Genomic DNA, 16,359 nt, shown 5'->3' on the forward strand with positions numbered 1-16,359 from the left:
TAGGCGACGTTTAATCACTAGTCTCAAATATAATCACATAACGGAATACACAAAGTGAAAAGAAATATCTTTATATATCAAACAACTTAATTAATTTCTTGTATATTTATGGATCATTTATCATTTACATGCATATATTTCCATTAATCAGAATAATAAAATAAAAACGAGGGGTTATAATTAAACTATATTTCATTCATTTACTATATAGTCATAAATCTAGTCAGAATAATAAATAAAGGTCAACACAAGAGTCAAGAGAGCATGCATGCATGCAATGCACGTTTTTTTATCAAATAAAACATACGCTACGTGTCGAGGTGGCAGCAACAACCATGCATACAAGTACAATAACTAAAATTAATTTTAGGGAGCTCCTACAAAACAAATGTTTGGCTTCATATATATATAGGATAAATTATTTTTTACCACCTAAAAAAATCGAAAAATTGTTTTTTTACCACCTAAAAAACTAAAACTTGTATTTTACCACCTAAAAAAAAATTAAAAATTGTTTACCACCTGAAAAATGGAAAAATAGATGAAAATGTTATGGGGGGCACAATAACGGTAATATTTCATATATGTTCATTTCTTCCACTATTTCATGTAATTAACTCTCTTCTCTTCCCCCGCTTTCTTATTTTCCATGAATTCACATAATTTTTCACCATTATTAATTCATAAAATTAACAAAATTTAATGAAAATAAAGAGAGAAGGGTGAAATAGTTAAAGAAATTCATAAAGGGAGTGTAAAAAATTGGAGAGAAATTGAATTAGGTAGCCACACATAAAGGTTGCATCTACTTTTTTGTTTTTAGGTGGTAAAAAACAAGTTTTAATTTTTTTTAGGTGGTAAAATACAAGTTTTAGTTTTTTAGGTGGTGAAAAATAATTTTTCGATTTTTATAGGTGGTAAAAAACAATTTGTCCTCATATATATATATATATATATATATATATATATATATATATATATATATATATATATATATATATATATATATATATATATATATATATATATATGGCCAAATATATATTTATTTTTACTATTTACGGAACGGTAACAATAAGAGACCTTACTAAACCAACATTTATCACAAGTTAGTAAGTCTGGTCAAACAGTGTTCATCTACACAGATGTACGCTTAAACAACTATCAATTAAGTTACACAATTGCTCGTACTGTGTAGAGTAGTGAATAATACGAAGTATATATCCCGAATACTCTCTTTATAATTACGTGTCATTCAAAATTATTTCATTACCATTCACGTAGGGTTGGAATTTATATGAATCGAAAGGTTGTTGATCGATCACTCGACATGTGATGTTGTTCTTCTTTCATACTCCCTCCGTATTTATTTAAGGGATACACTTGCCTTTTCCGGCCGTATTTATTTAAGAGATACACTTGCCATATTTAGTAATTTATCAACCCCACCATCTAATTAAATAACACATCTAATTTACCTTATGACCCACCATCCTATTAAACAAATGATTTCATAAACCCACCCCACCTCCCACCCACCAAAATGACATGGTCCCCACTTATTTAATTATTAAAATATCAATCCAACCCCATTTGCTTTATTATTTTATTTCATTCAATTTTTCTTCTTAATACCCGTGCCCGGCCAAGTGTATCTCTTAAATAAATACGGAGGGAGTATATTATTATTGTTTCGATTCTGTTGGCAGAGGTTTGTTGCTAATCGAGGTGAATGAAGTTATTACTTAAGGGACTATATATATATAGTCTAGCTAGGTTTTCTTCTCTCTAATCAAATAAATTATACTAATACCCTTAATATTCTACTAAAAGTTGTGACAAATTATTATTTTAATCAATTATTTTCATTTGGGCATTATATCTCTTACACTTCACTATTCCATTAAATCTCTCATATTTAATTCCTTAATAGAAGATTTTGGATAAAAGTAAAAATATCATTAATAAACGTAATTTGCAGATGGATAGTAGTATTAATTAATAAAATTTTAATAAATTACGTAGTAATACATAATGTGATTTTTGTTGACCTTGAAAGATTCATCAGCTATTCAAACAACTTAGTTGATAGATCAATACAATCTAGCTATTACAACCATTCTTTAATTTATTCTCTACTTTCTTAATAAAAATACTACTACTGTTTTTAATAATTTGGTTTATTAAAAGAGTTGTACATGTTTATAACACAACAAACATATATTGTTTATGATCTCATTTAATTTCGTGGACAAAACTAAGGGTGAATTAGTTGTTATTGATGGTCAGTTTTCAGTTTTTGCTAATTAATAATTTTTGTTCTCACGTGATTATATAATTAGGTCAAATGATAAACTTAAAAATTTATGTCATATGATCATATCTATGACAATCATGTTTTGAAATTTGACTATAAAAAAATTAGAAATCACTTATTACAGTTGTGTTTTACTTATTTTTTCAATCCTACTACTAATTTAAGATACTACTACTAATTTAAATAATTTAGTTTTATTAAAAGAGTTAATTATACATGTTTATAACACAACAAACATTGTTTATGCTCTCATTTCTTGGACAAAAACTAACTGTTCATTGTTCATTATCAATATCAGTTTTCACACTACAAGAAATTGTACTATTAATGACGGGAAATCCCGTCGCGAAAGACCAATAATCATTGATTAACGACGGATTACCTGTCGCGAACCCGTCATAAAAGGGGGCCGTCGTTAATAGAAAATCCCGTCGTAAATTCATCGTAAATCCGTCGTAAAAGACATTTACGACGGTTATTCCCGTCATTGTTTGGTTGTTAGCCCCGTCGCAAAAGGCTTTTGCGACGGGATTTATGACCCGTCGTAATTAGATTGTCGTTAAAGATACAAATTCTTGTAGTGTCAATTATTCCTAATTTATAATTTTTATTCTCACATGATCGATTTATGTCAAGTGACGATGAACTTAAAATTAGTCATATACTCTTATTTATATATAACAATCATGTTAACTGAAATTTAACTCTAAAAAACTATCAATTACTACGTATTTCCATAATCTTTAATTTGTTTTTTAATTAGTTATCCGAAACAATAGAAAACTGAAAATGAACAACGAGAACTACCGGTTCCTAAGTCGAATCGTAGAGAGTATTTGTAAAGAGATATTGATCGATAAATGTAACCTTTGTTTTTATTAATGCAAATCAAGCATATGTCAATTTTAAAAAACAAAAATAAATAAAAATAAATTCCGTGGCCTTACTTATTAGAGAAATGAATATTTTTCCTAACTAATGTGTTTTGCAATGAATTGAAATGATGACTTTCTCAAGGACTCGAATTATTATTGTATGTAAATAGTGTTTAGAGTGAGTTGACAAAGATATTTTTTTAGGAAAATTGATCATTCACCTTGAAATTTGCATCATTGTTTTAAGCATTTTACACATGTTGGAATTATTTGAATACCGTTACTCTTACAATTAATCGGTTGTTTTAGTGGATAATATTCGGACACCGTTACTCTTTCTTTTCCTTTTATTTTACTTCTTGGATTTCTTCCTCATAATGAATTACTTGCATGCTATAAAGTATAAAGGAATGCAATATGTTCTTGTCGAGTTGTCGTCTTCATCTAGTGGTTAACACTCGGATTTTGCACGTGTATCATATTTCATATATAGTTTATAAGTTTAAATTCTCCCTCGATCAGTCCCTTCTCTATTTGTAATTTGTATTATGACCATGACTCTTTTATAATTAAATACTTCTTCCATTTTTTTAATTGCACCATCTTAGATTTCACGCTTGCCAATGCACTATTTTAACCATTAATATCTCTTATTATACAATTGAAAAAATTATAAAAATTTGATAATTTGAAAGTATATTTCGAGACGAATCTAACAAGATCCCACATGAATATATTTTTCTTTACATATAAATCACAAAAAATTACTATATAAGAATATGTAAATAGTGCCAAAACCTAAGATGGTGCAATTATAAAAAAATGGAGGAAGTAGTAAATAAATTATCGACCTTTTAAAAGTTCCTTAATCTAAGTTGTATTCTTAGATGGAGCATTGATACCTAAAAAATGTTTTAAAGAACTACTAGTACAACACAAAGAAATACTTGAGGCCGTAAACTGAACCAAACCGCTAAAAAACAATAATCTTATTAAAACAACAAAACAAAAAAGGTTATAGAAACTACCTAAATCGTAATTTTTAAACCGTAAACCGAGTCAACCCGCTAAAAACAATTTGGTTTATGATATACTCCGAATACTCGACCCGGTTTGACCGGCACAGAGTTTAAGAGATTTGAATTGACTTATTTAATTTAATAGATAGTAGTTGATAGTGGGGTATTATTTTAATGTAGTTAGTGGGAGGTGGGTTAAGAGGTGGGGTTGGAGGAGAGTATGGGTTGAATTTTTAATTATTTTTGGTATGGAGTGGGGGTAGGTGGGTTAATAGGGGTGGAGTGAGAAATAATATAATATTAATAGAATATTTCCATTTTTAGAAACAGGTCAAGTATTTCGGGACGGAGGGAGTAGTGTTTGCAAAAATTTCCCTCAAAAAAAAAATAGTGTTTACAAAAATATGTACAATCTTTCACGTGTTAGGAATCTGAACGTTAGACTTTACATCAGCACATAAATATACGGAAATATCTAGTTAGTCGCCTAAATGCCTAATAGGTTAGTCATTTGACTCATTTCTAGTGAATCTTACTTTAATATTTCAATTAATTAATAGAAGCCTACTTTGACAACTAATTAACTCTCTTTTGCCTTTAATTATTTGGAATCAAATTCTTTAAATAATAATATAAAAAAATTGGATGTCATATAATTCTCTCTTAAAAAAGTATATCATATAATTTCCTTAAACAATACGTAGTCCATGCAAATGCGGAATCAATAGTCACATATATTGTCCCGTAATATATAACTTATACTCCTTACTACTAGTATATAGTGTCCCGCAATAACGTAGTACAGAGTAGTTAGTATATGTTCGGAATAAAGTAATTTAAAATCTATATTATGTACCAATGTAGTTTTGACTTATTGATTAAGACGGTGAGTCCATGTATGATAGATCTCAAATTCTAATCTTTGCGTTTATAGTTTGTGTTGTTTTGTGGATCATTAAGTTTGCACCAAAAACCAAGGGCATGACCAAAATTATACATAGGAGGGCCAAAACTTAACATACGATTTTATAACAATGGAAAGAAAAAACAAAAAAAACAAGTACTCCCTCCGTTCCTTAAACTCGCACCGGTTTGACCGGTGCGGAGTTTAGGACGCTTGATTTGACTTATTAATTTAATTGGAGTTAGTTGATAATGGGGTATTTTTTTAATATAGTTAGTGGAAAATGTGTAAGGGGTAGGGAGTGGTGAGTGGGGGGTGTGAATTTTTAAATGATTTTTTGTAGGGATCAGGGGTGTAGGTGGGTTAATAAGTAAGTGTGAGAAATAATATAATATTGGTAACAATTTCCATTTATAAAAGCGGTGCAAATAGTAAGGGACGATCCGAAAAGAAAAGCGGTATGGATATTAAAGACGGAGAGAGTATATAATAAGGGAGACACGATTTAAACCTTATACATTTGTACATGTAACTTCTAACTTTAAAGGCAAAATGTACCTGTACAAAATCCCAATTCATAGAAAGAGTTTATGAGAAAATTGACAAGTTGAAAACCATGAATTGTTCAAAGTCCACAGATTAGACTTCAGATTGATTTTTATAATCCAATGGGCTTAAAGCTCTTTATAGTTCAATGTGGGTCCAATAAAGATATGCAAAAACAATGCCAATAGATTATGCTTTGGCGTTGGCCTATATAGTCCTATACTCCTATCCATCCAAAACTGTTCACGAAAATATGGTTTATGGTTTATCGAAAACAAAAGGAGTACTATTTGGCCATTTATGGTTATCGGGAAGTCAATTAAGCGGCGGATTTTTTGGCAGCAGAAAGAAGCTTTTATTCCAATATGTCATTATGGTTTTCGTCTTTTGATCATCCTCTCTCCTTCGCCGGCCTAAAGGACGAGTTAGGTTTGCCCCATCAAAGGGGTGAACGGCGTTAACCTGGTTTTTTTTGTCCTTATTCAAAAAAGAGTACATTTATGAAGCATTATAATACCGTAAGAACAACCAAATTGGTCTTGTCACTTTAACCCCAACCTTTGGGAATTAGGAATAAATACAGATCCTTGCCAACCTGTAACGCTTAATTGGAGCATGTGGGTGAAAGAGTTAGTTACTGCTATTGGCAGTGTAAGTGTTGGTTATTTACCCAAAAAAGTAAAAATACTGTAACAAGATTGCTGTATTGGTAGCATTTTCAACTTTATATAAATCATGATTTATCAGAAAAGTTATATATACTTTTTATTTATTAGGTAAGTAAATCAGACGGACAACCTATAGCGCCCTTTTGAATGGATTACAAATGCTTCGAGATATTACAATAGTAAGAAAAGAGAGCCCAACAAAACCCTAAATCAAGCACCGACCAAACCCAACCCAAGTTCATAGAGCCTATGGTAAAAAAAAGTATGGTTGTACTAGTTTGAGATACTACCATTCAAACGGATAATATAAAATGTTACCTAGACGAAAACTTTTACATTATGTCAAGATAATACAAATATTTTTTCAGATCGTATTATATCCGAATGCCTTTTACGTAAGCATCTTGGGGGAAATTTTACATCTGTTTCACAATAACGTTATACGTCTGCCTTAATTACTGAGTAAAGATATTTCAGTTTAATTCAGTTCATTTCAGTTCAGCTCTATTAATTTCAGTTTGATTCAGTTCAGTTCAGCCAAATAAAATTCAGAAAAACTGAGCATGAGAGTTTGCACGAATGAGTTACAAGTGCAATACGGAGTACAAATTAATGGATTGGCATAGAGCTGATCAACATGGGCCCGGCCCGCTGGCCCGACCCGGCGCGAAAATTAACGGGTTTTGGGCAGCATACAAAAATGACCCGAAAACCTGTTATTTTTGGCCCAAAATAGTGGGTTTTGGGCACAAAAAATTGGCCAGAAACTTAACCCGGCCCGATATAATAGGTATATTTCTATGTCCTCGGCCCGGCCCGCCTTTTTTTATCATGTCTAGATTGGCGGTGTAGCAATGTGCAGCACGAATAGCCGAATAGGTGGAACTACACACGGGGGACTCTCTGTCATGATCTCATCCTCTTCCTTTTATCTCTTCCATTTTTGTCGGGAAATCTTTCCCTCTTCTCCAGGTTTTCCCAGAAATTCTCCAACAAAATAAAAAGGAGGAAGATTCAATAATTCATTCCCAGATAGTGGGATCAAAAAAATAAAAGCAGCCATGGCTTCTTCATCAGGTATGAAACTATGAACATCCCCTTACCAATTTTTTTATATTGCTAATTTGATTGAAAAATACAATCTAATCCATTGAATAAAAAATTACATTCTTATTTCTAATTCTTCATGTATTTAGTCAATTTGATTCATTTTCCCATCTGGGTATCTCTTATAAAAAAAACCCCAATTACTTTGAGTTTATGATTTTTTTAGCTGATCACTATCAAATTTGGATATACAATTTGTAAAATTGATGGGATTTTGTGTATTGCAGAGTTGAATTCCCCAATTGTGGCGGAATTAGAGGCTGCTCACCGTTGGAAGACTTCCCAATACTTCGTTACTGAAAGACCCTGGCTTGGTAATTTTTCTGCTTCTCTCATTTTACAAAACTATGTCTGATGAATACCCACATTTTTGTTTCAGTTTTGGTATACAAATTACCATGTTAGTTTAGGAATTTATGACAAAATCACGCGTTCGATGGGTGTTATGAATGTTCTGTTGATGATAAATATATGCTTTTAGCTTCTTATAGTTAGGCTTTACCACTTTAGTGTTACAATTATGTGTGACAAATTTGGTTATGAACATAAATAGACGAGCTCGTTCATGAGCTTAAATGAACGAGCATACGTATGTTCATGTTCAAGCAAAAGTTGTTCAAGCTCGACTCATTTATAAACATAGATGAGCTTGATCATGAACGTAGATAAACAAGTTGTTCATAAACTTAAATGAATGAACATACATATGTTCTGGTTCAAGCTTGTTTATTAAACGAGCTTCAAAAGTTGTTCAAGCTTGGCTCATTTATTGAATAAACGAACATGAACGAGCTTTAGCCGAGCCCGAGCCCAAGTAGTTTATTGTGATTCTCGGCTCATTTGCACCCCCTAATCATATTCCTTGATCTTGTGACTATTTTAGCTTCTCATGTTGTTACATTGTTGTTTGTTTGTTTCAATGTCTTCATGTAGATCTGTATGGGGTTAGGGTTAGTCCAGTGGCAGCATATGGAAGTGTTAGTAACAAGCCTTCTATTGATCCTGCACTTATCCACCGCACTCTGCCTGATGAGTTGCTTCACGAGGTAATGAGTCTAAGCTGCTAATTCTTCTGTCATATTCTTGTTTGAATCTGCATTGACTTCATTTTGGTTACGAAATGCATAATATATTTGTCAGGAAGATGAATTTATGAATTTTACGTGACCTATTGATCGAACTGTGTCATGTTACGTTCATATTTGCATCACGTTGTTGGGTTGCGTCTGATATGGCAAAGTGGAAGGCTAAGAGCATGAGACTATTTTTACCCTGACTTAGAGAATCTTCATTGCAGGTCTTTGTTGAGTTTCGAAGAATAACATTAACATATGTATGCTGATTGTTGAGCACGTCGAGTTAGGTTTTGAATACAGTTGTTAGTGGTAATAACTCTAATAAGGGGCCATATTTTGGTTATCTACTTTATATTATTAGCCTCTTTGTATGTTTTGTGAAAAAAGCTTTACTGGTAAGTCTATGGAATCTTCTAATTTCTGGTCATGGGGTGTGCTTAAAGAAGCTTTTGTTTGGCCCTGTTTATGTTGTGCACATGTGAGTTGTTTGACTATGGAGAAAAAGAGAGCAAATAACCACCATAGGGTTACCTGTATCCAATTGTTCGTGGGGTGGAAGTCACTCGGGCTTGTAAGTGGGCCAACCTTTCTTTTTCACGGGTGTCGCCTGGCCTCAATTTCATGTCTTTTCTATTATGGAAAGTATGAATATGATGCATAAGCACTTACCGTTTGTTACTTACATACCAGAATTAAATAAAAGATGGAGTAAAAACATTTGTCATCCTATGCTATAAATGTGTTTTCAGCACACACACAAACGAAAAGTGATATTGCGTATAAAAATGTTGACACTTTTTTGGTGCAGATCTTTGCAAGAATGCCTCCTTATTATCTGGGAAGAGCAGCCTGTGTTTGTCGAAAATGGAGATACGCCATCCGCAATCCTGTATTTTGGCGCATAACATGCTTGAAAGCGTGGCAGGTTTATGTTCTCAACAATTTCTTCTTCTAGCTCATATTTAACTTCTTTTCTCCGTACTTGCATTGTCTGAAAATCATTTTCTCACTGAAGCTTTCTGGAGTGGTGTACAATTACAAGGTTTTGCATTCAAAATATGAAGGGTCATGGAGAAAAATGTGGCTCTTAAGACCAAGATTGCGAACTGATGGTAAACATTTTTACTTGAATCTTTTTTTTTTGGAAGAAAGACTGCAAAAACCCGAGGAAGACTCATGTAGAGAGGTAAAAAAGAACCAAATAGAAGGCTACTAATAGTAGCTAAGGTTAATTTAAAGTAATAGTTATGGTTACTGAAGGAAGCAGCGAGTTATCACCAAAGAGTAGCTTATGTGAGTAGCCAAGCATGATTATCTCTTACCTTGTGACGTTAGCTAATTGTTCAGCTTATTATTGAGTAACCAAGATTAAGGTTCAGCTTCTTGAGGGACTTGGTCTTACAATTCAAGCTTTTTGTTACTGGGAGTGGATAATTAATATTACCCTTACAAAGCTTACCCTCCTGTGTGTGTGTGTGTGTGTGTGTGTGTGTGTGTTTATTGTTGAAATCCTATCATTCCTTTGAAGAAATTTCTATATCTAAAAATATGCCGAATGAGAAAAGAAAGAGGCCTTCCTCTAAAGTTGAGAAAGTATAAGACACATTTAAAAAAAAAAAAAAAAACTATTTGAATATCCTGTTGGGTTGGAAGCAAATTTGAATGCACCTATCACACAGATAAAGTACTCGCCTAATCTCACATGAAGTTTCGACGTATATGACATTTTTTAATAGACAAGTGACGCAGGTTTTCGCGAGATGATGGTCCGCTGTTTGTGAAAATTGAAAATGCATCATTATTCTCGCCTTTGATCATTTAGTACCGTGAAGGAGTCCAACTGGTAACTCAGAGGATTTTGTCAGCCATTTTATGTTTGTAACTAAGTGAGAAACCTAAGATTTTGAAGATTTTGCTGATAATCATTCTTGAACTTCTGTGTTTCCACCTTTTTCTTCAAATTCTGGCATCTAAATGACATTGAACACACTATGGTTTGTTATTGACTTATTATTGTTGCATGCAGGCATTTATGTGAGTAGGAATACTTATATACGTGCTGGAATCGCCGAATGGACAGTTTCAAATCCAGTACATTTGGTAAGCTGCTTCTCCTGGTGCTATTTACTAGTCCTAAAATCATTATGCTAAAAATGTTTGATCTTGTTTCATGTCTAATCTTGTTTTCTCCTGTGCAGGTGTGCTATTACCGGTACATCAAGTTTTTCCCCTCTGGAAGATTTTTGTACAAGGTTTTGTGATCTAGCTTACTAGTTCTTTTAACATGCACAAATCCTGTCTTTGTTTGTGTTGTCTTTCGTATGACTGCTAATAGATTCTTATTTTTAAATGGGCAGAATTCTTCTCAAAAACTTAAAGATGTTGCAAAGTTTATGAACTTTCGAGCATCTAAAGCTGAGTCTATTTACCGTGGACAATACACATTGACCGACGACAAGGTTTATAATCTATCTGTTTCTTGTCGGTGACCGAGTTTCGGGTTGATTGCTCGGTATGTTTCCTAATCTAGAGGGTGCTCTCGTTGTTTTCAGGTCGAAGCTGCACTTCTGTACCCTGGTACGAGGCCTACTGTTTTGCGAATTCGGTTAAGGTACGCCACATAATTGACTGTCTATGCTTAACACGAATGCATTCAAATTTTACCTTTGAACTTCTAAGTTCAACAACTTGGAATTATATAGCTGTTTTTGCATTTTTCTAGAAAAATCGATATAGTTATGTTGGTGGTAATCCGCTTGTCATGACTAGTATGTAGTATCCTTATAGCTGATGCATGAATATCCTTGCATTTCAAGATTAATCATAAAAATAATGCACCCATTTGTGTATATATTTGAACCTCGAAATCTCCAGATAATCTTAAGCATATTAGAGTGTGGAAATCTGTGTTCAATAATAGGTTAGTGTAAACCTGTATATATTGGTAGTGGCTACTAGTAAGAATAGAATAGAAGTTGATGAACAAGAGAAGAGTTTAAAAGTGGATAATACAGAAATTGATAGTGAAGAGTAAACTGATTACACAAACCCGGGCATTCTAGTGGCTGTGTGACACACTGAACTCGCAAAAACTTAACGCAACTATGCAATTTGCTCGGTACATACCGTTTCCTCTCATTCCCCTATTTATTACTCCTTTCGTCCCATATTTATAGTCTTGTTTTCCTAATCGGGCGTCCCAAAATTATAGTCATGTTATTATTTTTGGCCATTCAATTCTTCACTCTCCCCTGTACTATATTAATTAAAAATGCATTGAAAACACAACAAAACAAAAATGTGTACTACATCCCACTTTCCCCTGTACTATATTCCACGTTCCCCTGAAAAACAATCATCATTGTACTTTATTCTACTTTCCATGTACTTTATTCCAATTTTCTTGAAACCTGTGTTTTTGGTCAAACGGGACAACAAATATGGGACGAATGGAGTAGTACTTGTTGCTTCAGATTTCCCTTCTCTGACTCGAACTTCTCCCCCAATATTCCTTTGGTGTCCCTTGCTTTCTTCATCAAGTAATACCCTTAATGCCCTCCTTACGTGTTGCTGCACAACTAAAATCATTGTGGGAAATCTGTTGTGTCTCTCGTCCAATATGGATCATTGCCATGAGTTCTATTTACATTTCATGTTTTGAACAATCTGATAGATTCTTCCTTTGTACTAATCTTTGACCGACTTGTATTTTTTCAGGGTGAGAGGGACAACAGCTGGAGCTAATAACAGAATGGATTTGGTCTCGCTCGTAACCAGTGGTGTTAATGTCAATGAAGCAAACCACGAGGAAGACATGCTTGATGTAGTCGAAGGATGGGAAGATGACGAGACACATAATCCTGATGTTCCTGCAGTGTCGCACAACAGGGGCATGACTCCTTTTGTCTTTGTTCCGTTTGAAGAGGTATGGCAATTTCTGTTTTACTCCGAAGTAAATCGTTTGACCTATTGAAGTCCAAAGAAATTTCCCTTGTTTGTGGATAATGATATACGTAATACTACGTAGCATATAACAGCTAAGTATAATGGTTAGACTTTGTTCTCTTCACCTCGTCAACTCTGATTTTGATTTTTCTAATTTCTGGTCTGGACAAATTGAAGTCTTAAGAAATTCCCCTTGTTTGTGGACAATGATATACTACATAGCATATAACAACTGAGTATCATGGTTTGGCTTTGTTCACTACACCTGGTCTGATCTGATTTTCTAGTTTTTGGCTTGGTCTGGTCTGCATTTTTTGGGTCTTATCTAATAAGCAATAAGAACAAGGTAAAGATAATGTTTGTTCTCTTCACCTTTTTCCTATTGCTTATTACATCAGAACAAAAAAATTACATTAGAACAGAAAAATCAGTTCAGACCACACCAGAAAAAACAAAAAAACACCACCGAAAACATTCAGACCAGATCAGAGATACTAGAAAAATAAGACCATACCAGTTCAAAAAAAGCAAAAAACACTCATCGAAAACATTCAGATCAGACCAAAAACTAGAAAAATCAGTCCAGATCAGGTGAAGAGAACAAGACCAAAATCCATTTTCTATACTCTAGCCTGAGATTTTGAATTAAACGGGTGATTGCTATCGCCGTATTGTGTAGGTGGAAACATCAGTTGTGAATCTTCCAGTTGACAAGATGGATTTCTTTGTGCCTGACTATTAACAAGTTGGAAGACACACCCTGTTGTAATATCAATGTATGTATGTTCACAATAAGACCCTGTTTCTCCTCTGGTTATTTACTGTAAAATGCTCAACTTTGTATATATGTAAGGTTGTCATTAAGTTAGTTTTCTCGTTCTGTCGCTGAGATTGTTTTTATGGAATGTTAAGCGACTTCTTAGACAGAATACGATGATGGTAACATATATGAGTATTAGTATGTAGTATTGCAAGAAAATGAAGGAAACTGGGAAACAGTAATATTTATAAAATCAAATGTATTTTCGATTACAATATCCTTTTTGATACAACGCAATGCGTGTTACAGTAGCATTACAAAGCTTGTATTTTAGTATTTGAGTAGGGAAGTTGCAGAAAGAAGCTTCAGATACTGGATTTAAGATCTTCTTTGTAGACTAACGAGTTCCATGTTGGATTTCTTGGAAGAAATGTGTCCTGCAACAATAAAAAATACAGTGTAATCTATTAGCAGTTTACAATTAACTCTGGAGTTGGCAGAAATACAAAATGATCTCTAAATCTTTTGGTAAATCAAGTATTCTCGGTCCGTTTGTAATAAAATTTAGGAATAAGAATATCCAAGTGTTATTTGACAAGAAAAATATGTAATAACCTCATAATGTCCATAGTAATAAGGTTTATCTCAAACATGGGTGTTTTTCTTGATAAATTTGAATTCCCGCGAAATACCACTTTCCAAATGGTAACAGATCGGATGTTAACGAGTTGAGCCTACTCGCGAACTACTGGATGCTCGACTCGAGATTTTAACGAGCCAGGCCTGAGCTATCAATTGCTCAGCTCGAAAGCAAGCTCGAGTTCTTTTTGATACATGAACTTCTTATAAAACATTTTTTCGCATAAACTAGTTTGATAATTAAACACTTGATGATCAACCTCGAACGAGCCTATCGAGCTACGAGCCGAACCGAGCTCGATTATACTGTTCGAGCTCGAGTCCAATAACGTAGGCTGGACGAGCTTGGAGCTCGAGCCTAGCTTGAGCTCACGAGTTTGAGCGAGCCGTATTTAGAGATTGTTAATGAAAATTTATGAACATAAAATAGACCATTTTTAAGCATCCGTGCAGATAGATATGCAATCCTTCGCATTTCTAATCAGTTTAAACTTATCAATTCGACAACGAAATGTTAGTTTTATTAATGCAGCAGCTAAACAACACTCTCAAATTAGCTAACATTTTGTTCATGATTCCCAATTTTACCATAAACTACAAAGAGAACTTCAATTAGCAGAACAGCATTTACAGTCAAACTGGACACTAATTGAAATCAAAAACAAATTCATCAATTTCAATATCACGATTGACAATGATAACAACAAAGACGATGCCGAATCCGCAATCCCTAATTCTATACCGATCAAATCAACAAAACTGTACCAAAATCAACAAATTGAAAGAAACCCTAGAAAAAAAACCAGAACCAGAAATTAAAACTTACAGAGACATAGGAGCAATTGTATATCGATCAAATCAACAAATTGTACCAAAATCAACAAATTGAAAGAAACCCTAGAAAAAACCAGAATCAGAAATTAGATACTTACAGAGACATAGGAGCATGATGGAATGACGGACAAAGAGTGAGACTGCGCATGATTGAAGGCGGCAACGCAGAGGTGAGAGGCTAATCCAAGGCCTCGTTTGGAAGTAGGAACGAAGGTGTGAAGAATGTTCATGATTTGGGAATTTCCATGGATTTGAAGATGGTATTCTAAATAAGCTTTCTTGTCTTCTGTTTCGAATCTGTCTCGATTTTCGCTCCATATTATTCTGGGTTCATCTGCTCCTCCATCTTTTTCTTTGTTGTTTGCCGCCATCTCTTGTTTTTTTTCTCTAGGAAGCTCTCTCACACACCCCTACAGTTAACAACTACTCATAATCGAGTATAGAACCTGATCAAAAGATGGGCTAGGTTCGGGCTGGGTCGGGCCACGACCAAAATAGTTGCCCAATGAGTCGGGCTGGGCCAAATTCCGTGCCGGAGTTTTCTGCCCAAACTAGACTTGATAAAAAAGCGGGGTAGGTTTGGGATGGATGAGGGTACAACCAAAACAGTTGTCCATTAAGTTGGGCTGGGCTAAAATTTTGGGTTGGAGTCTTCTGCCCAAAATAGTGGGCTTTTCGGATCAGGATAATTTATAACTAAATTTTCTGAGCTGTTCAAAACCTACCTAAAAAAATTAAAAATGGGCTTAGAAAACAGGCCTACAAATTCGGCTCAAACCCTGCTTTTTTCTTGGACTGGATTGACCGCGCTAGCGGATCAGGCTCATGGTGATGAGGTCTAGTTGAGTATTGTAATTGTTAGATAATTAGTTTGGTTTATGGGTCAATGGTTCAACACGCCCCTATGCGGTCTATAACCATTGCAGGAAAGTGATTAGAGCACGAGAAACTATACTCCCAAGAACGATGGGACAAAATCAATTCATTCGTAGAGTTTACCCCATAATCTTTTGGGAGGAGAGAGATAGAGATAAAAGCTAGGAATATGACAATAAATAACAACCCCATATGTCAAACACTAAAACATTAACCAAGTTAAGAAAGTGAATTTTTTTTTATGGGGGTTAATCTTGGTGGGATGAAGTGTACAAAGTTTGAATGAGGACAATCATCCAAACTCACTTCCCAAGTCCCAACCCGTGAACCACCCAACTCAAGTCGGGTCAGCCATAACATAACAAGCACAACGATCTGAATCCAACCAGCAGGTGTTATAATTCTCTCTACTTTTTTATCCATTTCACATCTTAAGATGTTGACACATAACCTTGTAAAAAAATATCCACAAAAAATGAGTATTTTTCACCTGCACGCTTTTTGAAATAGAGATGATTCTCACTTAACTACTCCCTCCGTCCCGGAATACTTGAAACGCTTTCCTTATCGGGCCGTCCCGGATTACTTGAAACGCTTCTAAAAATGGAAACATTACATAATATTTTATTATTTTCTCACCTTACCTAAGGGCCCACCAACAACCCTACTACCCCAAATAAACATTAAAAAATTCATGATCCCCCACCACATCCCACTATCCATATTAAAAAAATACCCCACTACTAACTACCTTTCAATTAAATAAGAAGTCAATTATAATGAATTAAACTCC

The 16,359-nt window shown here is 34.1% G+C and overlaps 2 protein-coding genes across 2 annotated transcripts; one reads left to right on the plus strand and one right to left on the minus strand.

Moving 5' to 3' along the window:
- Positions 1-7,189: 7,189 nt before the first annotated feature.
- Positions 7,190-13,492, plus strand: LOC110796674 (F-box protein 7). Its single transcript, XM_022001784.2, has 11 exons — positions 7,190-7,406; positions 7,664-7,750; positions 8,370-8,482; positions 9,321-9,437; positions 9,528-9,624; positions 10,539-10,612; positions 10,711-10,764; positions 10,870-10,971; positions 11,065-11,123; positions 12,230-12,437; positions 13,137-13,492. The coding sequence occupies exons 1-11, from the start codon at positions 7,391-7,393 to the stop codon at positions 13,197-13,199; spliced, it is 990 nt and encodes a 329-aa protein (XP_021857476.1). The 5' UTR covers positions 7,190-7,390; the 3' UTR covers positions 13,200-13,492.
- Positions 13,437-15,122, minus strand: LOC110796763 (acetyltransferase At1g77540). Its single transcript, XM_022001878.2, has 2 exons — positions 14,789-15,122; positions 13,437-13,654 (listed from the first exon to the last, which is right to left on the minus strand). The coding sequence occupies exons 1-2, from the start codon at positions 15,059-15,061 to the stop codon at positions 13,583-13,585; spliced, it is 345 nt and encodes a 114-aa protein (XP_021857570.1). The 5' UTR covers positions 15,062-15,122; the 3' UTR covers positions 13,437-13,582.
- Positions 15,123-16,359: the final 1,237 nt, after the last annotated feature.

This window comes from Spinacia oleracea, chromosome 2 (genome assembly GCF_020520425.1).
Source record: "Spinacia oleracea cultivar Varoflay chromosome 2, BTI_SOV_V1, whole genome shotgun sequence".
Lineage (NCBI taxonomy): Eukaryota > Viridiplantae > Streptophyta > Magnoliopsida > Caryophyllales > Amaranthaceae > Spinacia > Spinacia oleracea.

What these genes read in the sequence shown, in the direction of transcription:
- LOC110796674 (XM_022001784.2), top strand. An exon ending in TTTCAAATCCAGTACATTTG is followed by an intron (nt 10,613 to 10,710) that starts GTAAGCTGCTTC and finishes TCTCCTGTGCAG; the next exon opens with GTGTGCTATTACCGGTACAT. An exon ending in TCTTTGTTCCGTTTGAAGAG is followed by an intron (nt 12,438 to 13,136) that starts GTATGGCAATTT and finishes CGTATTGTGTAG; the next exon opens with GTGGAAACATCAGTTGTGAA.
- LOC110796763 (XM_022001878.2), bottom strand. Translation starts at nt 15,061, where the DNA reads ATGGCGGCAAACAACAAAGAAAAAGATGGAGGAGCAGATGAACCCAGA. An exon ending in CATCATGCTCCTATGTCTCT is followed by an intron (nt 13,655 to 14,788) that starts GTAAGTATCTAA and finishes TTATTGTTGCAG; the next exon opens with GACACATTTCTTCCAAGAAA.